Source organism: Arachis hypogaea, chromosome 3, assembly GCF_003086295.3.
Source record: "Arachis hypogaea cultivar Tifrunner chromosome 3, arahy.Tifrunner.gnm2.J5K5, whole genome shotgun sequence".
Classification (NCBI taxonomy): domain Eukaryota; kingdom Viridiplantae; phylum Streptophyta; class Magnoliopsida; order Fabales; family Fabaceae; genus Arachis; species Arachis hypogaea.
Genome location: NC_092038.1, coordinates 136934105 through 136956561, shown reverse-complemented (window position 1 = coordinate 136956561; position 22457 = coordinate 136934105). Strand labels below are relative to the sequence as shown.

The 22457-nt window shown below is 32.2% G+C and overlaps 3 protein-coding genes and 1 pseudogene across 3 annotated transcripts; 2 read left to right on the top strand and 2 right to left on the bottom strand.

The window, feature by feature from the left end:
• Nucleotides 1–561: 561 nt before the first annotated feature.
• On the top strand, nucleotides 562–3776 carry LOC112734280 (uncharacterized; annotated as a pseudogene).
• Nucleotides 3777–4435: 659 nt separating this feature from the next.
• LOC112736084 (protein DETOXIFICATION 16-like) lies at nucleotides 4436–6875 on the bottom strand. Its single transcript, XM_025785436.2, has 6 exons — nucleotides 6732–6875; nucleotides 5913–6457; nucleotides 5731–5817; nucleotides 5574–5630; nucleotides 5110–5467; nucleotides 4436–4962 (listed from the first exon to the last, which is right to left on the bottom strand). Exons 1-6 carry the CDS (start codon nucleotides 6858–6860, stop codon nucleotides 4831–4833), a joined length of 1308 nt encoding a protein of 435 aa, XP_025641221.1. The 5' UTR covers nucleotides 6861–6875; the 3' UTR covers nucleotides 4436–4830.
• An 8108-nt stretch (nucleotides 6876–14983) lies between these two features.
• Nucleotides 14984–17071, top strand: LOC112734279 (purple acid phosphatase 17). The gene is made up of 6 exons (XM_025783534.3): nucleotides 14984–15532; nucleotides 15627–15734; nucleotides 15812–15939; nucleotides 16280–16408; nucleotides 16519–16586; nucleotides 16672–17071. Exons 1-6 carry the CDS (start codon nucleotides 15196–15198, stop codon nucleotides 16883–16885), a joined length of 984 nt encoding a protein of 327 aa, XP_025639319.1. The 5' UTR covers nucleotides 14984–15195; the 3' UTR covers nucleotides 16886–17071.
• Nucleotides 17072–17809: 738 nt separating this feature from the next.
• Nucleotides 17810–20363, bottom strand: LOC112734277 (UV-B-induced protein At3g17800, chloroplastic). Its single transcript, XM_025783532.3, has 3 exons — nucleotides 19960–20363; nucleotides 19489–19784; nucleotides 17810–18798 (listed from the first exon to the last, which is right to left on the bottom strand). The coding sequence occupies exons 1-3, from the start codon at nucleotides 20092–20094 to the stop codon at nucleotides 17979–17981; spliced, it is 1251 nt and encodes a 416-aa protein (XP_025639317.1). The 5' UTR covers nucleotides 20095–20363; the 3' UTR covers nucleotides 17810–17978.
• Nucleotides 20364–22457: the final 2094 nt, after the last annotated feature.

Genomic DNA, 22457 nt, shown 5'->3' with positions numbered 1-22457 from the left:
ATAGGGTTTGGCTCATTGCAGAAACGAATTTCAGTTTGGCTTATTTAAATAATTTTCAACTTCCCATGGTTTATTCTGGTTTTTTGCCCTTAAATTAATGAACATTTTATTTTTCTTCATTGTTCATTTGCATTTGGTCAGCCCCAACTCAGCTTTAACTTGATCAATAATAATTGAAATTCCGCCAAATAAATTAATTGAATCTTAATATCATGGCTTTGGTTTCATTTCATACTATCACCAAAAAAAAAAAATCAAGGAACAAGATTAGTAACTAATTGTTGGAGTAAATCAGAGAAATGACATCAGGCAAAATGAAGGCAATTCATCACTTTTGTTTTTGGTATTAGGGCAATTGATCATTATGTTATTGTCATTGTCATTGACAAACACACACTTGTAGAGATAGGAGTGTGGGCAAACAAATAAAAGAAGGCCTTTGTTTCTTTAGGGCTTTAAGAAACTTTTGTCACACCCTTCCAAGGATAGTTTTTCAATAATACTTAAAAAAAATACAGTAAACTTTCCAGTAGAGAGGAGGGAGGGAGGGGGGAAGAAAGAAAGAAAGAAAGAAAGAAAGAAAGAAAGAAAGAAAGAAAGAAAGAAGGCTTCAACCTTAAATCAGCCTACAACTCGCTTCGGGAGGATCAAAGCACGCCGGATCGAGTCTTCAAACTGATTTGGAAGTGGAGAAGTCCGGAGCGAATTCGCTCCTTCCTTTGGTTAGTTGCCAATGATGCTATTTTAACAAATGTCAATCAGTATGTAGAACAGTAGAAGAAGACATTTATGATTTATCTGCCTCTGCTAGCTGCCCACGCTGCAACTACCTCATAGAGGACGTCCTTCATGTGTTACGTGATTGTCCTTATGCCAAAATAGTATGGAATCTACTTCATCCGCATCAGTTTGTTCAAAACTTTTACAACCTCAATGCTAGAGATTGGCTCATTAGTAATCTCTCAGCGAAGAGTGATTGGAATTGCCGGTTTGGTGTTGCAGCTTTTTCTTTGTGGTACTATAGAAATCTCCTCATCTTTGAAGAAAAGAGTTTTCTCCCTGCTGCAACTGTTAGTACTATTCAAGCTCGGTTTGAAGACATTCAAACTGCATTGAAGAATAACTTCAAACAAAATTTTGCTACAAGAAGCTCCGGGAAGCTCATATGTTAGGTCTCTCCACCAGGATTTTGTGTGAAGCTTAATGTGGATGGTTCTTTCCTCTCCTCCAATAATAGTGCGGCCTGTGGGGGGTGTTCTGAAATCACTCGGGCAGATATATTATTGGATTTTTGTGTAATTTGGGAAGTTGTTCCATCACTCATGCCGAGCTTTGGGAGATTGTTAAAGGCCTTCAGATTGCTAATACACATAATTTCCAACACCTTATTGTTGAATCTGATTCTTGGTCTTCTATTAAGTTCCAGCCTCTCATCCGTGCAAACCGCTGTTGGAAGAGATAGCAATCTTGGAGAGACGTCTTCAGAAGGTGGAGTGGATCCATATTCTTAGAGAAGCTAATGTTGTAGCCGACACCTTGGCTAAAAAAGGTCAGGAGCTCCCCATAGGTCTTCATTTGTTTGAGAGGCCACCTTCTGATGTTACACAATTACACATGCTCTACTTTCTGATTCTCGTGGAACGGCTTTTTTATTGAAATAAATAAACAAAAAACATTATTTCCCTAAATATGCACTCCTGAAAATGGTTACTTAAATACGCAGCACCATATCTTGGCCACCACCCACGAAATGGATCTAAAGCTGACAGTAGAAGCGTTGACTACCATTTCAATCTTGCCACCCGCGAAATGGCCACATCAAGGACGGCGCATGCGAATTGGAAGTGAGATCTTATTCCTTTGGTGTGAGATCGTAGATCTTTGGTGTCGGCGACCAATCGGCGAAGATGTCGCCATCGAACAGGTTGCAGAACGGCGGCGGTGGAAGTGGGTTGAATTATATTGAGCACCAAGTCTCTAAGCTCCACACACTCGCTGGTGTGGCTATTAAGTATGGCGTTGAGGTATATAGCTACTTCAATTTTTCTTTTTTCATGTTCTTATTGTGTATTATTTTCTTATGATTCTTAACTTGGGGTGCCTTAAATGTGGTAAAGACGTAAAGTTTTACCCTTTTCTTCTGGGTTTTATTCTGAGGTCTTATTTTCATTTTGTTTACACCCTTTTCTTCAATATTTTTTGGTGTCCTGTGTTGTGCTTTTTTAAACTTATTTAACTATTTAAGTCTCTTTTATTTTGGGAATGATGGAAGGTTGTGTATGTTTGATTTGTTTTTGTTTTGTTATTCCAACAAACCGATCTGAAGAAACCATTTCCATTTGAGTTAAGTGGCTCGATTTCTGATTACTTATTTAATCAAAGTTTTCTCCTATAAGTTAATATTCTCCACTTTTGGGATTTGGGATTAGTGGAATGGCTATGCAGATGAGAATAACGATAGGTAGAAATTGTTTTGAAGTTGGGGCAGAACTTGAATTCATTTGATTTTCAACTGATTTGACTTTTCATTTTCCAAATATTATTTATTTTTATTCATTTCCAGTAACATACAAATTACTATTAGAGATACTGCACTATCATGAAGATATGGTAATATACAAAGTAGATGATTGTATAATGTGCAGACATGCCTATAAGGCTATAACAATGAAAGCGTCAGAAATTTTTTACTTCTGGCCAGCAATGCATGGATGATTGCTTTTTGGGCTGTGATATCATGATACTGAACTCTCCTTATTCAGGTAGCTGATATCAAAAGGATGAACGGGTTAGCCACGGATCTTCAAATCTTTGCACTGAAGACATTGAAGATTCCGTTACCGGGACGACATCCGCCATCCCCCTCTCCGACTACGAGTGTACCTAATGGACATGCAAAGTTGGGGTACTACCATATACTCATGTATTGTGTTTTCTAATTCTTCCCATGTATCCGCCATTTACAGTTTGATGAAAATTCTTGCTGCTACTCTACTTGGTTTTGCTTGTATCTTTTTTCTTTGGGGATGAGTTTTGTTTGATGTTCTAGGCTGTTGCTTCAATTCAAAATCTGTTGGTTTCACAAACTAATCTTTTTAGGATAAAATCATTGCAGGGATAATAGCTCGGAAAGAAGACCCCCACGTGCAGGTCAATACGGCATGAAGGAACCTCTGCAATCCTTAAACCACCCAAGAGAAGGTTTCTCCAGCCATGACCATTTTGCAGAAATACTATGGATTGAGTTCTTCTATAGCTAGAGATACATCTGAGACAGAATTGGCACTTTATGCATCTGATAATTCAGATCATTCTGGAGATGATTGGTTTCCCAAAACTTCACCAATTTCTGACCTTCGATCAAACCATTACCCCAAGTCAACAAAGTATGATTTATTGACTGGGAATGATGAAATGCACGAGTATGTGCCTCTTGCGGACATTGGAGATGTGGCCCAACTCGTGGATGCCAGAAGCTGGATGTTCCATTTGGCATGCGCTATTCTTGATGTGGCCATTTCGCTGCTGGCTCCAATGATGTGCAGTCCTCCATTTCGCAGGTGGCAGGATTGAAATGGTAGTCAACGCTTCTGCTGTCAGCTTTGGATCTATTTAGTGGGGGGCATCTATGACATGGTTTGTAAACCCATTTCGTGGGTGATGGCCAAGAAATGGTACTGCATATTTAAGTAACCATTTTTAGGGATGCGTATTTAGGTAAATAATGTTTGTTTATTTATTTCAATAAAAAGGCCCTTGTGGAACTCTTAGAATAAGGTTTGGTAGAGTTTTTATTTTTTAAGAGTAGCTTATAAAAGTTAATTTTTAAAAAATAATTTTTTAAAAAATATAGTATTTATATTTAGTAAATTAAATTAAAAATAATTTTTAATAAATATAAATAAAATAATAATTATATTTGATAAAATAATTTTTAAAATTTAAAAATATTATAATAAACATAAATATAAGTATTAAATTTGAAAATTAGTTAACATATGAAGTTATATTAAATTTTTAAATTTTAAAAAGTACAAATCAATTTTAAAAAGTTCTATATTAGGTGCTTTCAAAATACCCTAATCTTTTAAAAGTTGCAAGTACAAACACATATTTTTTTTTTATTTATCAAATACAAAATAAAAAATTTAAATTTTTAAAAAGCATAAACATCTCTTCGAAAAACTTTATCAAACCAAATTTAAGAGGAGCTGTTTAGCCTTGTTTTGTTTGTTCTCTTTGGGGTATTTGTATTAACCCCCTTTTCTAAAAAAAACAAATAATATGATTAAGTAGGTCAAATAATATATATTTTGAGTATTTGTAACTAAAAAATTGTTATTATTATAGTTTTATGTAAAAGTTAATTATATATAATCGTTATTTTTTAATTCAATTGAGTAATAATAGATATTAAATTTAATTGATTGACATGATTAAAATTTTTGTTTAATTTTATGTGAATTTCATTATTTTTATACTGCATTCAAGTTGTATTGATCTAGTAGTTAGATCACTAATTTACTTAAACAAATATCCAGAGTTTGAATTTTGCCTTGTATAAATTTAAAAAAATAATAATATGCTATAAAATCAATTTTTATATAAATAGATAAATAAATGTATGTTCAAAATGATCACTTACACAAAATTACTTACATGAAAAAAAGTTAAAAAAAAAAAAGTAACATGCTATAAAATCAAATTTTTAGATAAATGAATTATTAACTCTTTCAATACTTGCCTGTCCTGAATTATTAACTCTTTCCATAGTTACCATTGCCTACAAAAAGAAACAAATTTAACTATTTCAGTAATTAACAGGCAAAACTAAAATTTCAAAGAAAAACCAAAAAGAAAAAAAAAAGTAGACACCTCTTTCTTCCAATCAATCCGAACAGTTATGATCATCAGACCAAGTACTTGAACAACAAGGGCACATATAATTCCAAGCCAAAGTCCCTTCAGAGTATCCATTTTTATTATATAAAAATTGATATTTAAATTTTTTATATTATATTTAAATTATATTTTTTTAATGATTTTATATTAGTAATTAAGACTCTCCACAAATAAAAACAATAGATTTCAGTTTGGTATTTTACATACCTTTACTTCAAGATGCAAGACGAAAGCTAACACAATAGCTGAGGGAACTCCAACTACATAATATGACCCTAAGTTAATAAAAGCACCCATTTTTTGCCAACCGCATCCTCTAACAATTCCTGAGACAACACCCTGCAGCCCATCCAAGAAATTGGATGCTGCAAGAATTGGCAGCATAAATCCCACTTGTCGAACCACTTGTATGTTGTTACTATAAACATGGCCCCAAACGTTGCGTATCATTATCATCAGTGCTGCAACCAGGGTACCCTCAATAATGGCTGCTACTACCACTACACGCACTGCTAAACGTGCAGACCAAGGATTGCCAGCTCCAAGTTCGTTAGATACACGAGTACTGCAACACAAACAAACAATTATGCAGTTACAATCGTTTACTTATCTCGACATTTGTTGTCACAGAATTCTAAATGTTCGTAAGCACGTAGCAGTAATTAAGTTACCTTATAGCTCCACTTAATCCAAACGGAATCATCCAAATAGTTGATGCTGTATTCACACTGTAATTTCCAACATTAATTAATATCGGTGCGAATAATAATATCCACAATAACATGTGGAACTAAGAATTGTGAGAACTAAATCAAATGTGGAACTAACCAAATAGAAAGCACAGATGTTTGCAACTTTGGATTTGGAAGACGACCAGATAGGAGAACCATCAATTCAAACGACCACAGTTCCAAGCTGTTCAGCACAATGGGAACCAAACAAAAACTCATTATAGTAGAGGATCTTGAACAGTATAACGGTGAGAAAAGTAACAATTAGTAGAAACTTACCAAACCATAACAGCAGAAGGAATAGCAAGTTTCAAAAAAGAAGGAATGTCATGGAATGCCTCCACTGAAAACCCCGTCCAAGTTTGTGAACATTTTGGAGAAAACTTAATGTATAACGCAAGTATCAACACATTCACCCAATACGATATACAATTTGATATGGCAGCTCCTCTACTCCCTAAGTCATATTTTAACACTAACGCCCAACACAAAGCAGCATGCAGTGCAGTAGCTACTCCAGAGCTGAGCATCATTGGAACTCCAATGTTCTGTGTCTGTAGAAATCTAGTCTGACACTGAAGAATACTAGAGGCAAAAAGGTATGGAATGATTAACTGAGCATATTTTCCTGCTTCTGTGGAGATTTCGTGATCTTGGCCAAATAAAATCAATATGAATTTTGTGTTTGCCCAAATAATAGAGATGGGTACGCATAAGATGATAAGAACAAGCATGGCTTTCTGAACGTGTACACCTAACATGCCATGCAGTCCTGCTCCATATGATTGGCCACAAAAGGTATCCAAGGCACTTGCCATTCCCATCTGTCATTATGTGAAACCAACAAGGAGTTGAACACAAGGTTAGTCGATTCAATAGAAACAGTTGGCAATGAATTAGTAATCGCTTCTAGTTTCCATGCCATGGAGGGGAGTAATCGGGTTTGGTGTTGAAATATTTTCAAAATATTGGGATGGTTCAGTTCGGATTATATTTATTTAATATTTTTTAATAAATTCAAATTATACAGGAAAAGAAGAGGAGAAAAATCCGATTACTGAAACCGTAAAAAGTGTTAAGAGATATAAAGGAACTTACCACTAAACCAATGCCAGTGACAGAAGAAAAGGAGGTGGCCATGGAAACACTGGAGAGAGCCAACTCGCTCACATGACCCACAAACATTATGGAAATAAGCTCAATGGCGAAATTAAGAAGATTCACCATAATTAAAGGTCCTGCCAGACATGTTTGCTTTCTCACTTCCTTAAACACTGATCTTAACTTATTTTGCTTGGATACATTAGGCTCAACAGAAACATTGGTATTATTCTTGTATTCTACCTCCATGGACTAATTTATATATTCTTACATAAGTTGTGGAGTTAAGAAGTTTATAAGGAAGAACAAGTCAGTCTCACAGATGATAGAACTTATGAAGAGGGTGTTGTAACATAATAGATTAGGTTTATATTTAGGTGAGTTTTATGGAGGCATAAAAAATGGTGGCTAAGGATGACATTAGGTTAATCCTCTGTTTGAAATAATTTTTTTTAAAATTTTTTTTTAATCAAAGATAGGATTGAGATTTAAACCTATGACTTCTAAATGAGTATGGAGAGACTGTGCGGTTTAAGTTATAGCTCATTGACTTTAAAATCTACTCATTGACATAATTAAAAATAATCATTAAAATTTAATAAAATTTTCAAATATTATCAAATTAAATCAAAATTATATATACATATTGTGTTTTAAAATTTGAATTTCACTTGGATATTTTTTTATTATTGTTAACTAAGAAATTTTCTGTAATTATTGAATTTTATAATATTTAAAATTTTTTATTCTTTTGACCCAATTATATTTGTAGATATATTTTTATTTAGTATTTTTTTGAATTTTTTGTGCGGAATTTAAAGTTCGAGAGTTTTATGTGTTTTAGTGCTTATAAAAGTATAAATATCAATAATAGTCTATTTTAAATATAATATTGAATTGAAATCACAATATTTAGATTGAAATTGCATAATAAAAAAGAAAATTAGTTTTTAAGAATACTAATAAAGTGAAAGAGTTGTGACAAATGAAATAAAAAAATAGAAAAAATAAAAGGCAATTTACGAAAATAAAATATTTAGCTTCCAAAATTACGAAAATACAACTTTTGTAATTTGGATACGAAAATACAAATTTTTTCTAAATTTATGTAAATCGTGGAAGGGTTCCACATATTTGAAATACGCGTAAACTGTTGGAGGGGTTCCACGGTTTACGTTGATGAAGCATTTGGGAAGAAACTATGGTAGGGTTCCACAGTTTTTGTGAGGATGCAAAACATGCATAAACCGTAAAAAGGGTCCAATGGTTTATACACGAGTTTTACTGTATATACCAATCTAGAGTGAGTGGAATATATTTACATCTATCATTTGTATTGTCAACGAAATAACACTGTATTTTATAGTACATTTTGAATTTATTCAAATTATAAAAATGATATAATTTTAAATGATTTGGATAATATTGATTTAATTTATATTTTTCAATCTAATTTAATTTTATGCAAATAATTGATTTGTAATTGTACAGTGCTAATTTAAATTTATTTTTCAAACTATTTTGATTTGATCTAATATAATTTGAATTAAATAGAAATATATTCTATTTAAATTTTAAATTTTTAATTTAAGTAACTCATTCAAATTTAATTTATCATTGGGTCAAAAGAATAAAACTTTAAATTTGATAAAATTTATTAATTAAAGAAAATTTATTTTTTTTGGTGACTAAAGAAAATTTATTTTAACCACCATAAAAAGAATTATACAAGTAAAATTAATTCTATATTATCATTAGTAAAAAAAAATTAAATAAATAAAAAATAACACTAACAATACAAAATCCTAATTACATCTCATTGTCTGATTTGTCTCATATATTAGTGTCAAATTTATTTATTTATTTAATTAGCAAAAGTTTAGCAACCGGTTTTGATGAGTTACGTACTCACAAAAGTTAAGCACATTTCGCATCTTCTCACAGTGCGAAATATTTTTACAATTTGCACCTATAAAGTCAAAATAATTTGTATTTTTATGTGCATGTTTTAGTGTTTGTAAGATCATATCATGCAATATTTTTTAACACATTCTCATTTCTCAACTACCCATATCATGCAACATGAGGAAATAAATGAAAAAAAAAATCCAATACCCTGTCACCCTCCCTCATGCGAAATTACTCATAGTTGATAATAAAAAGGGTCTAGGACATAATAGTTTGAATGCTAGATATATTATATTTTAGTTAGAGTTTATTTAATATGTATTCTTAGAACATATTAAAGTTATTAACTAATAAAATTTTAGATAAACTACTAAAATTATTTTTAATTTTTAAACATACTCTTTTAATAATATTAAATATATATTATAAAAAATACTTAATTTTAATATATTTTTTATAAATATGATTCAAAAAATCACATCTTATCCTTAAAATTGAGTGATTACACCAAATAATTTTTTTTACAATTTTTGTGTTAATAAAAAAATACTTTAAAGAGATGAAAAATTATTGAGATCGAATTTTGGTTTAAATTTTTAATGTATTTTTTAAATAATTATCTCATTATTTTTGTTGAGCTCTTTACAAATTAAGGACAATTTTAATAGTTTATTTTAATATTTTTAATTAGAAAAAAAAAAAAAGCTATGTACCCAATAAAAATCATCTACCAAATTAATTATTATATGTTTGCGAAACTCATTTTCAATTTATATACTGTATGTCAAGAGGATGGGATTGCGCATCCATGAAGTGAAAGGGTGAAATTTGCATATCCGATTTCTAATTCAATTTCAACTGAAGGCGTAGAAGAGGCCATCATAGAATATAAATAAGAGTTTGAAACAGCGAGGCAGCGGGGAAGGGATAAATTAGTGAGTGTAGTCATAGGGTTAAATGTGATTAGATTAGATATTTAGATGAGATGGCATTTGAGAAAAGAGGCTAGGTAGCCCTGTTTTGTCTAGTGTATTTATTTTTCAAAAAAAAAATGTGAATGAATGGAAAAAAAAGATGACGGTAAAATTTTTGTTATACTAAAATTGTCGCTAGAAGCACAATCAGCGATCCTAAGTAATAAATTGGGCAGTTGATAAGCAAAAAATAAAACAATTTCAAATTTTTAATACAATCTATAACATTATATAAACTGGCATCTTAAATCATCTGAAGACATGTTTTATAGCCATACAAAAAAAAGTGAATCCAAGCACTTAATTAACATTTGTTTGATCTCAGCCAAATAAATACTTAGTTGGGAAGATGATAAACCAAGTACAGAAGATTGTCAACAACGCAAAAAGATCATTTATAAATAAAAAAATTACACAATACTACATACAAGTGATACAACAACAAAAAAAGTAAAAGGAGGTGAAGAGTTAATCGATTGAAGGCAATGGGCTTGACGGTTCGAGTGAGAGAGCGAAAAATTCCAATGGGCAAATAATGGTTGCTTTCTTTTACTCTTCAAAGAAAAAAAAAAAAGGGAACTTTTTCTAAATGTTTTCTCTTTCCGCTTTATGAAAAACCTATATAATAATAATTATATTATTTCTATTAAGTAATTGTTCTTGAAAAAAAAAAAAAAAGAAAGTGCCATGAAATGGATATAATGTAAGTACTAAAATCATATTGCAAAGTATTTTTTTAGTAAAAAATAAAGATTATTGTTTATAATGGGTTTAGGCGTTTAGCTAATGATAAAGACTTATATGTAATTATCCTGACATAAAATGGATAGTTTAATTAACTATTTATATTCTGGTCCAATAAATAAAAGTCAAGTTTAACAAGACAAAAAATTCATTATATCTGAAAGAAAAATCTTAATAGATTTTTAAGATAAAAAAAAAATAGAACTACTCCAACAAATGTAGTTAGTAGCTCTATTATAAATACATTGGAATCAAGTATAACTCACGTTCTACTCTACTAAAATTCTACTTAAAATTCTTACTAACTTAAGCATCTGAATATCGTCAACGTTTCAGGTCTAAGTTAAGGGATCTGAACCTCACGTTCAAACCCAAATTAAGGATTCAGATAACCCTCGAAACACTAACATATATCTTAAATATTTTAATTTAATTTAATAATTATTAGTAAAAGAATTTAAATACGTTAATTTAATGATTATAAAATAAATACATTAAAAATTTAAATTTTGTATATTTTTAATAAAAAATTTTAATTTATAAATTGAACATGTATTTTAAAAATATATGTTAATTAAACTCTATAATAAAAAATAAATAAAAACATGATATGTAATAGAAAAAAATAAAAAATTGTTATTTTTGTCATTTTTTTATCATTATCTTTTTTTAAATTACATCATTAATTCTTATCTCATATCTTTAATAGTATAAAAAAATAATCTATAAAAAAATATAGATAAATAATTTCTAATCAATTAAGTCAATTATAAATAATTGTAATTAATAATTAATAATTTATATTTTTAAAAAATAAAATATAAATAATTATTATTTAATAATAATGTAAAAAATTAAAATTACTAATTAATAATAAATTGAATAATTAAATGTTGGTTACCCAAAAGAGTTCTCCACGAAAATCGTATTTTACATGTATTATGGGGAACCTTTGCGAGGCTAAAATTTTTATATATGAATAATTTTAATGTGAAATACAAAAATATTTGATGATTTTGGTGTTCTACAGGGTTGTGGTAGTAGCACAAAACGTCACTGACGTTTTGCAATAAATTTTTTTTTTAATCATCAAAGAACAAAACTTCACTGACGTTTTGTAATAAAAAATATTATTTTAATTATTAAAACAGAAAACGTCACTGACGTTTTGTTAGAAAAATATTATTTTAATTGAAGAAACACAAAACGTCATTAACGTTTTGTAAATGGCCATAGTTGTGTTTAACACACAATTTGGTTCATGACGAAGGATTTCACCTCTAGTGATACAATATTAAAAAGAAAAAGTTCCCTTTGCGAAGTCTAACTATTATGATTGCCACGTGTTCATTACGAGAACACTCTACATACCTTCCCCAGGTGACAGGTGTAGAGAAAACTGATTATCTACATCATAGCATTGCTCTTTATTTTTTTCCGTCAGAGCGACAGATTCGGGATTCTGACATCATAGATGGATAGCAATTTCAGTATCAAGAGTGGGATTCAAGAACCTTAACTCTCAAAGCATTGCCCTTTAATAATATAGTACCTGTACTAATTATTTTAACTTTGATTTTAATTAATATATATTATATATTTTTTATAATTTAAATTAACAATTAAAATAAAAAAAATAGACAAAAGTACATTTGGATTTTTACACGGTAGACAGATGTATTTATGAATTTTTTAATGAATCATTTATACACATGAATATAAAATTTCGTTATCAATTCTATCTTTTCATGCCCTGAGTAAATTTTCTGGCGGTGATGAAGGCCAGATGGCACGATGGCCAATTTGAGGTGACAATATAAAAAATAGAAATATTCATTATGAAATTTGTTGAAATAAATACAAGAAAAGGGAATAATAAAATCATTGTTCATCTTCTTCCTTCTCTAATTTCTTTGAACCATATGAACCCTAACACAAGGTGTAGACCTTTCATTGGCCTTGATGGCAGATTCTTAAAGGGCTTCTATAGAAGACTTCTACTAACTGCAATAGGTCAAGATGCCAACAACCAAATTTTTCCAATTGCTTATGCCATGGTAGATTCAGAAACTAAACTAGAGATAACTGGAAATGGTTCTTGGAGCATTTATACAATGACTTGGACAACTACAAGTTTCATGGTTGAAACTTTATTAGTGACCAACAAAAGGTATGCATTTACACATATTAATTGAACAGCGTCTAACTCCGGCTATGCAACAAGTAGTTATGCCTGGAGTTCATCATCGCTTCTGTGATATGCATATTTGGAATAATTTCACAAAGAGATGGAAGGATAAACAACTTAAAAGGGCAGTGTGGGAGTGTTGTCGAGCCACCACAACTCAAAAATTTGATGCTGCAATGTTGAGGCTGCAACGGATCAATACTGGAAACAAGCTTGATTGGAAGTGGAAGAAAATCAAGTAGAACTAGAACAATGGCTGCAACTCAAAATTAGTTGCTTTGGACAAAAGAGTTTTTTGGTTTTGGTGTTCCCATTTGGACCAGATTTTTTATTGAAGTTTAAAAAATTGTTGCTATCATTTCTTGTGTTAAGGTTCATATGTTAGAGAAGGAAGAGGATGAACAGTGATTTTATTATTCATTTTTCTTATATTTATTTCAACAAATTTCATAATGAATATTTCTATTTTTCACAGTGTCACCTCAAATTGGCCACATCATACAATACCGTGCCACCTGGCTTCTACCACTGCCGGAAAATTTATTCAGGTCACGGAAGGGTAGAATTGACAACGAAAAATATTTATGTGTGCAAATGACTCGTTAAAAAATTTAGGAGTACATCTATCCACCGTGTGAAAATCTAGGTGTATTTTTGTCTATTTTTCCGTTAAAATAACTGGAGCACCGATACTCTCAGTGTACTTGCAATGTTTCCAATAATATAAAAATATTCTTTGTGGTTTACTATTAAAAAAAAAAGGGAAAAAGACAGATAGGTCCCTGACTTTTTAAGTTTTTGACAAATACATCCCTAACAAAATTTAAATACAAAAAAGTCCCTGACTTTAACAAACGGAGGACAATTTAGTCTTTCCGTCTATTTGTCTCTCATACACCAAACGGAACTGGCTGACGTGGCTGAAACGCTGTCCAGGTGTCCGTTACGGTGCCACACTGGAAGGAGAATAAAGTTTGAAGGACAAATAGGTCCTTGAAAATTTAGTTCATTATGCTTCTATATGTATCATATATTACTATCTAATTAAAATATACCTAGATTATGTATCATATATTACTATCTAATTTAATAATCAAATGTGTGACATGACACTCTTATTAAAATTGAGAGAAAATATTTTTTTTTTCAAAATTAATAAACTCTTTTCCTAAATTCTCTCATCTACCTCTCTCCATTTTTCTATTTCTCTCTACTATTTTTACCCTATATATAATTATATTTTATATTAGTAATTTGACAAATCAAAATATATCATTCGATATTTTTTTACAATTAAAATATTTTAAATGTAAAAGTATACACATTAAATTATTTTAAATTTTAGATAACGAATGTTAAAATTAATTATTAATAAAAAATTAGACTTTTTCATATAAAAATAATAACTAAAAATCTTATTATTTAATTTTTTATCTGCAGATATCTTGGTCTTCTTAGCCAGAGACTTTTGTCAACTTACGACATTTTTGTAAAAATAATTTGATTTTGTAAATCTTTTGTGCCATGCATAGTTCATACTGTTAGAACAAAGTGAACTATAATTTAAAAAAAAAAAACAATTATTCTCGTAATGTTATTATGGATAAAAATACTAGTTCTAATATAATACACAAATGCACTAATGCTAACTTAATACATGAATGATGCACAAATGAACTAATGCTAACATGATGCATAAATGAACTCATGCTAACTAATGCCACTAGTATGATGAAAACTGAACTAATGCAATTTAACAAATTCTAATATAATACACAAATGCACTAAAACTGAACTAATGCAATTTAAGAAAAAAAGTAGAAACATAACAAGCCCAATTTCTGCAATTTTAATACAAATAATTTAAATTGCAGAATACAACAAGTTAACTAGATTTCAAAATACAAGCATAATTTTATAAACTAAATTCTTATAATAGAAGTATAATAGAAGTATAATGAACTAAATTCTCAAGGACCTATTTGTCCTTCGAACTTTATTTGTAAAATGACGTCAATGACTTATTTGTCCTTCGAACTTTATTCCCCTTCCAGCGTGGGGCGTGGCACCGTAACGGACACCTGGACACCGTTTCAGCCACGTCAGCCAGTTCCGTTTAGTGTATGAGAGGCAAATAGACGAAAGGACTAAATTGTCCTCCGTTTATTAAAGTCAGAGACTTTTTTGTATTTAAATTTTGTCAGTGATGTATTTGTCAAAAATTTAAAAAGTTAGGGACCTATCTGTTTTTTTCCCAAAAAAATAAGAATGAGAGAGAAAAATATTCATGCACTGGGCCTGCCGCAGGGTCTTGCTTTCGGCCTGTGGGCCTGCAACTTTTGCATCCGAACCGTTTAAAAGGTATGTTTGTTTAGAAGTTAAGATAAAAAAGGTTTGGTTAGAACTTAAGAGTTCAAAAAAATAAAAATAAAAATAAAAGAAACGAAACTTTGTTTAGCATTGATTGAGAGATTGTTACGGGTTCTGAAAGAAGAAAGAAAACTAAATGTGGATTAGCTAAATTTCTGATGAATGCAAGGCAACTATATTGTTGTTCGAAGGTTAGAGTTACTTAAAATATAAAAATATTTAACGCAGAGATAGTAGATAGCATAAGAAATTTGTCCCCTTTGGATATCGTGCGAGCATGTTGAGTATTGGAACAATAATAGCAATAAGCTTAGGCTTTGGGGTATGTTGGTGTTGTGATAATGATGTGCAGAGGTTTGCACATCCTTCGAAACATGAAGATGGGTCTGTAAGGTTCTTGGTGGTGGGTGACTGGGGAAGAGGAGGTGCTTACAACCAATCTCAAGTTGCTTTCCAGATGGGAAAGGCCGCAGACAAGCTTGAGATTGACTTTGTTGTGTCCACCGGCGACAATTTCTACGACGATGGACTCACCAGCCACCACGACCCTGCCTTCCAACAATCTTTCACTAATATCTACACAGCAAAGAGTCTCCAAACGCAATGGTATACCGGTAAAAACCTCTTCTTCGTTCTTGCACCTCCTCCTCCCATCTCTTCTTCTTCTTCTTCTTCTTCACCTTTATTAATAATACCCATGCATCGTAGTGCTGGGAAACCATGACTATAGGGGCGATGCAATGGCCCAGTTGAGCCCATTCCTGAGGGAGGTCGATAGTAGATGGCTTTGTTTAAGGTCTTTTATCGTACATTCAGGTACTCTTCTTTCTCTTCCGTCTTCTTTTACTTCTAGGCATTCAAATTCATAAACGTTACTACATCTTCTCCTGCAGAGTTAGTTGAGATTTTCTTTGTAGACACCACTCCATTCGTTCAAGAGTACTTCACTGAACCCGAGGGACACACCTATGATTGGCGGGGCATTAATCCACCAAAATCTTATATTTCCAACTTGCTCAAGGTATGAATTATGATTAGATTATAATTACAGGGGGCTTCTAGGGTAGCCAAGCAATTTAATGAATTGATGCCTAAATTATCTATGTGGTGGTGCACTGGTGAGTGGATGAATATTTGACTTGGTATAATCAAAGGTTAATTTTAGTTTAATAATTATTAATGCAGTAATAACCTTTCCTCCACGGTAAATCTACTCTAGAATTTAATATTTTAATGTTTTGTTATTATGATATCTAGATAATCACTTGCTAAGAATAACGCCAACCATTTGCACGAATTAGAGTAGGTGAACATTGTGAGAGTGAGAGTAATATACTGAAATTCAGTTTACCATGTTCCAGGATCTGGAACAGGCATTAAGCATATCAACAGCAAAATGGAAAATTGTTGTTGGTCATCACGCAATCAGTAGTGTTGGACATCACGGTGATACTCCAGAACTTAGAAAGCAGCTTCTCCCACTTCTTCAGGTAAGCATAAAGCTGAAAATGCATATCATCCTCACTTCTCCCTGCCTCCATGAAGAATAATTCCTAGTTACTCTGTCTAAAACTCTGTTGATTTTAACATCAATTTTCAGGCAAATGACGTTGACTTTTACATGAATGGACATGATCATTGTCTAGAACACATAAGTGATACAGAAAGGTAAAACTATGATATGCAACTAGTTATACAGAAAACAACCATTTAAAACGGCGCTTATTTGTCTAATGAATGAACTTCTTTGCAGCCCTATCCAATTCCTAACTAGCGGGGCAGGATCAAAGGCTTGGAGAGGAGACGTCAAAGAAACACACAAAAGAGGCGTAAATTTCTTCTATGACGGACAAGGCTTCATGTCTGTCAAATTGACTCAGACAGATGCTGACATTGAGTTCTATGATGTTTATGGCAAGATTTTGCACAGATTTACTTCGTCAAAGGATTTATATTCTTCCATGTAACGTTTAGATCTCCATGATAGCCATTTAGAATTTTAGATGGGCAAACACCCCGGCAAATTAGTAGGTGATATTTTAGAATTCAGTTCTTCATGTCATATCTGATAAACGTTTAGTGTGTTTAATCTTGGGATTGAAAAGATTTGCTACTGTAAAGGCTTTGAAGCTAGCGTCTTTTATACGTCTAAATTTTTGTTTCTTTTCACTGATAGTCAAGAATGCAAGATATTTCATCACGGAACAACCAACGTTATATGTTGCTTCAAAGTCTTGGAAATCGAGTTGCTCTTTCCAACATCCAAGAGTAAGAGAATTTTTTTTTGTACAAGAGAATAAAACATTTATTTTATCGTATTAGGATTGGAGAGTCAATTATTCAATATTTTCTGGATATGTGATGTATACAAGCTATTGGGTTTTTACATTTTTAAAAAATAGATAAAAATTAGTTATCCCAAAGCTGGCTTAATGAGTTTTGAGCAAACCACAAACACACTTGCGATTTGTATTTAATTTAAATCAAAAGTAAAACACGTGTCTCTGCTTTGATTTATGTTTTAAAAACCAAAACATACTGCTGCAACAGGGCAGATGTAAATATTTTTGAATTGGAACTCTCAGATAATTTTTATCTTAGAAAGGTGAAAAACCCTAAGCTTTACTACTACTAATTAAGAATCCGTTGACGGTGTCCAATATTTCTAACACAACTACTACCTTAGTATAAGGGATTCTATGCCCAAGTTTTGAGAGCAATCGATTTGTAGGCAAAAAGCCATATCCAAATCAAGGGGTTCCAATATCCAACTAATATCCAAACAAGTTCGGGAAAACAGCAATCCAAATTAGTGAAATTACCATTTTGTGAAAGGATTTGCTATAGGAAACAAATGACGACAACATTTCCTTAGTTAGGGAAGGGAAATGTAGAGCAAAAATCACTGTATAGTATGTACAGATTAATTAGTAAACACTAAACAACAATATTTCGACTTCATGTACAGATTAATTAGTAAACACTAAACAACAATATTTGGACTTCTTGTCACTAAGGTTATACATACTTTGCCTATGGAAATATAGAAGCAAGCAGAACTTAATTTAAGACAAAATGGTACCTCGAGTCCACATAGCTTTCAACATCCCAGAGAAAAGAACCAAAAGTCACAGCCTCTAGAACAAGTCTCTTTAAACCACCGAAGCTAATTTTGATGTTTTCATCCTTTGAAGAATCAATTGCCCCATCGGGTGTTATAACAATTTCAGGTCTTCCAAACAATGCCTCTGTATGTTTCTCGATGATGCTCACAACCTCTTTTGATCTTATTGCCGCATATCTCTGTAGTGTATCATTGTCAAAGGACATCACATAGCTACGCAACCTGGTTGGCTTTATCCCATATCCAAATCCACCAGGACTGACATCACCACCAGGCCAAGCAGAGACTTCAGGATGAGACATAACTTGAGGAGTGTCCTCACCACCAGCATGTCTTGTATCGCCCATGACAATTTGATCAACATTATTATCCTCTGCGGCACTTGGAAGAAATTTCACTGTCTTCTCCAGCTGGAACCTTTGGTCAACTCGCCTAAGAAAGTAACCATACATCACTGATGCAGCATAGAGCTGCCCTACCCTTAGTTTACTGATCTCAGCCACAGTCATTGAATCTCCTACTCTGTTACCCAGAATGAGACTCAAGTGGTTTTGGATCATCTCATATGCTTCAACAGAGTGAAGCTGCTCAAGTCTTCCATTTTCACTTGGCCATGAATCAACTCTTCCAGATGGATCAGGGGTGATGGAGGGAATCAGAGAAATATTGGCATCCATGAATTTCTGCACCACCAACGCATACAAGATCTCTTCCAGAACCTTCCTCCTTTCATTAGCCTTTACCTCCGCTATTCTCCTGGAAAATTTTTGAAGCCACCACATTGGTCATTGGTCAACAACTCCAAGGCTTAAAATTACAAAAAGCTTTCAAATTTAGAGAACAGCAAGGGAAAGTAGACAACTCCATGTTTCCATCCTATCCATGGAATCCCTATCTCCTTTAAAGGTGATATTCATGAATACATAAATTGCTTTTACAAATGTAGTCCATGATATTGAGTTTCCTTTTTTAAAAACTAATCTTTTTAGGGATCATAACTAAACACACACACACACACACACACACACACACAAATTCAACAACTAAATATTTTAATGAGGCAATATTTTACTGCTTTAATTTTTATTCCATAATTTTTGTCCAATGAAATTTTCTTCCCCTAAAATCTTTAAGTGTCTGCCAAACATAGCCTTATGAGGAACATAGTAAAAGCTTCTCTCTACCTACAATAAACAAATAAGGGCGGTATAAAAATTGAATATGTGCTGTAAAAAGGTTTTATAATACTTTATAATTATACTACATAATATAAAGCATATACAGTGCATAAGAGTTTTTTCCTTTCATCTAAATTACGCCCATAAGCAAGAATTCAACTAGCGATAATTATTAGCAACAAAGCAATAACGATAAAACAACATTTGTGCATAAGAACCTAAAATAAGATAGCATAACATCACATCAGCCATCAAGTATGCAACAAACCTGTACAAAACTAGATCAGTGCCTGAAGCAGCAGGAGCTTCCTTCTGATCATCAGCATCGCGGTCGGTCTGGAGCTGCTCAAGCTGCTTGTCTACTGCAGCAGGGACAAGATGCGGGTGATTAATCAAAATCTCAGAGAGAAACTGGCCAACCGGGGACTCCAGCTTAAGAGGAGCAATCTTGGTACCGGACTCTGATGATTCCGGAGACGATGCAGCTCTAACTACTAAGCCTCTTCTATTTCCAACACACACTCTCCGTTGCCCTTGCTTGGGAATAGCAACAGAAGTGCATAGCTGCAAAATATCGACACAACAATCAAATAATGGAATGCTAATTTGGACTGACAACTATTTAACAATGCAATTCATTTACGGAGCATTAATTAATCGTGTGTCATAAGATATGATATGATTTGAGATGAAGTGGTTTCATTTCCATGGCTACTTCAGCTAGGATTTGACTTGATACCTTAGCGGAAGAAGAGAAGCGAAAATTGGAATCAAAGCGGGCGAAGCTGCAGCCGTTGGGCGCCAATATGCTGGGTCTTCCGATGAGGATCGACGCTTTGCAGGGCGATCGCACCACGGTGGTCGTCGCGTCCATTTGCAAGAACCCTAGTTGATGATAACAGAGGTATACAATTCTGACTATTAATCCTTTCGTGTTTTAGTTGTATTGTGATTCTTATGATGGCTGTTTACTGTTTGTTAATCGGAACATTTAGGGAGGCGTCTCTAGTCTTTATATGGCGTCTCCTCCACTTGTGTACCCATTAACACGCAAAATGACTGTCATGCCCCTATTCTTTTAAAATTTTGATTTTGCTTGGTCGAAGTATTATAAATTCCTAAAAAATTATTGTTGTTTAACACATTGAGTCGTTGACCGAGTTAACAACTAAAGGTTGGTCAAAACTCCAATTAATCATTAAAAAATCTAATGAAATCCATGAAATAACTATTAGATCACATTTCCATAGTAAATTTTCTTAATTTTTTTGGTGACTAGTAAATTTTCTTAATTGAAAAATTTACCTCTATTCCCTCAATTTTTGTGTTATATTAAGCTATTATATTTAATAGTTGACAGTTTTTTTCTTCCAATATTAAAGGATAACTTTTTTCATTTTTTATTATATACTTTTTTCTTCTCATTAATTTTTTATGTATTAAAATTTAATTTATTTTTGTTAAATATATAAAATTTTTAAAATTTAAATTTAAAAAAGTGAAAGAGATAATTAATTTAAAAAAATATCATATACATTTTTTTCGCTTATTATGAAATTTTAAAAGGATGGTGCAGAGTGGTACACGAGGAGAAAAGACTAGAGGTGCAAAACGTGCAAAAAAATAAATAACGAAGGTGGAAACACGTAAAACAGAGATGAGGAGAAAGATCTTTTGGGTTTAAAATTGAGAAAACGATAGAACGGAGAAGAGAGTTCGCGAAACGGATTTGATGGGGATCCTTTACCTCGAGTGACCCAGTGGCCCTCACTCGTGAATCATGAGGCTGAGAAAAGAAGTAAGAACAGGCAACCGGAGATGTTACTTGTTCAGTTGTTGCAAACAATTTATTTGTGGTGCACAAATGGCCATTCATGCTGCCATAATTTATTATTGCCTTCATGTAACCTCAGGGATTTTAACATGAAATTAAAATATGAAAAAAGATCTCTCAAATAAAAGAATTATAAAATGATAAAATAAAAAATTAATTATTACTAAATTTATAATTTTTTATTATGTCTAAATTTTACTATTTTGACCAAAGGGTGATTATTTTTTTATTTTTTTATTTTACTAATTTTTTTATTTTAAAATAGTTTATTTCTGAAATAATATGTCTAATACTTTTTTTTCTAAGGGTAATGATATCTGTACGGAGAATTTTTTTTTTAAATAAACAAAAATCATCAACTACCAATTACCAGTCACCATGTTATAATAATAATAATAATAAAAGACGTATATTCGTTTTCACACAAATTATTTTAGATATGAAAACAAAAATAATGTTTTGCTTAAATATTAGTTGTTTTATAGAGTTGTGGAGGTGTCAGAAATACAGTTCAACACGCAGGTTATGTGTTACTCAACACGCAGGTAATGTGTTGTCTACTGTCTCCATGCAAGAGGCAACCTTACTCCGAAAACAAGTAACATTTATGGCTTTAGATCCACTCCTGGGATATAAAAATAGAGAAACAGTGGGACTGGGCTGCATATTATTTTCGTTCTCCTTCACTATTACCATAAACCATACATTCTCAACTTATCAAGCCAAGGTGCATTGATCAGTAGCTCTAAATACGTAAACGCCACGTGTTTTCATCCAAGCAGCACGTTATCTGCGTGTTAACGCCGCTGCGCCACATGTCCTGCATGCAGCAGCACGTAACATGCGTCTTGCCCCGTGTCTCCATGCAACCGGCAGGTCTGGCTCCGGAAAAAACAGTCATTTATGGTGAGAGTTGAGGATTGGTGCCGCGGGTGTATAAAATAGTGGTGGGGCTGGGTTTCGTTTCATTCTATTATTGAGAGTGGTGGGGTAATGGAGTGTTAGGGGTTTGGGGTTTCTTTCATTGGGTTGTATGTTTTGGATTAGTTTTAAGATTGAGAGTGAGATTAGAACATTTAAAATGGTATGTAATTATACGTCTCGTGAAAATCATGTTATCAATTATTTGGGACATCCTAATTATGTAAGTTTATTATTTTTTATTAATTTATTAGTTGTTACTTAACATAAGTTTAATAGTTTGTTATTATTTATTTGGATAATATTATTCTAAATGTACTGTTAAAAGCTCTTATGTATGGATTGAAATTGCAGAATACCCAATGAAATATCCTAACACCATCCACCTCTTGACTCCCGTTATACAGGGGTCGTGTTTCTATTTGGACTTGTGAATCAGACATCTTCTGAACCATTGCCAAGAACCACAATGACAAAGATTG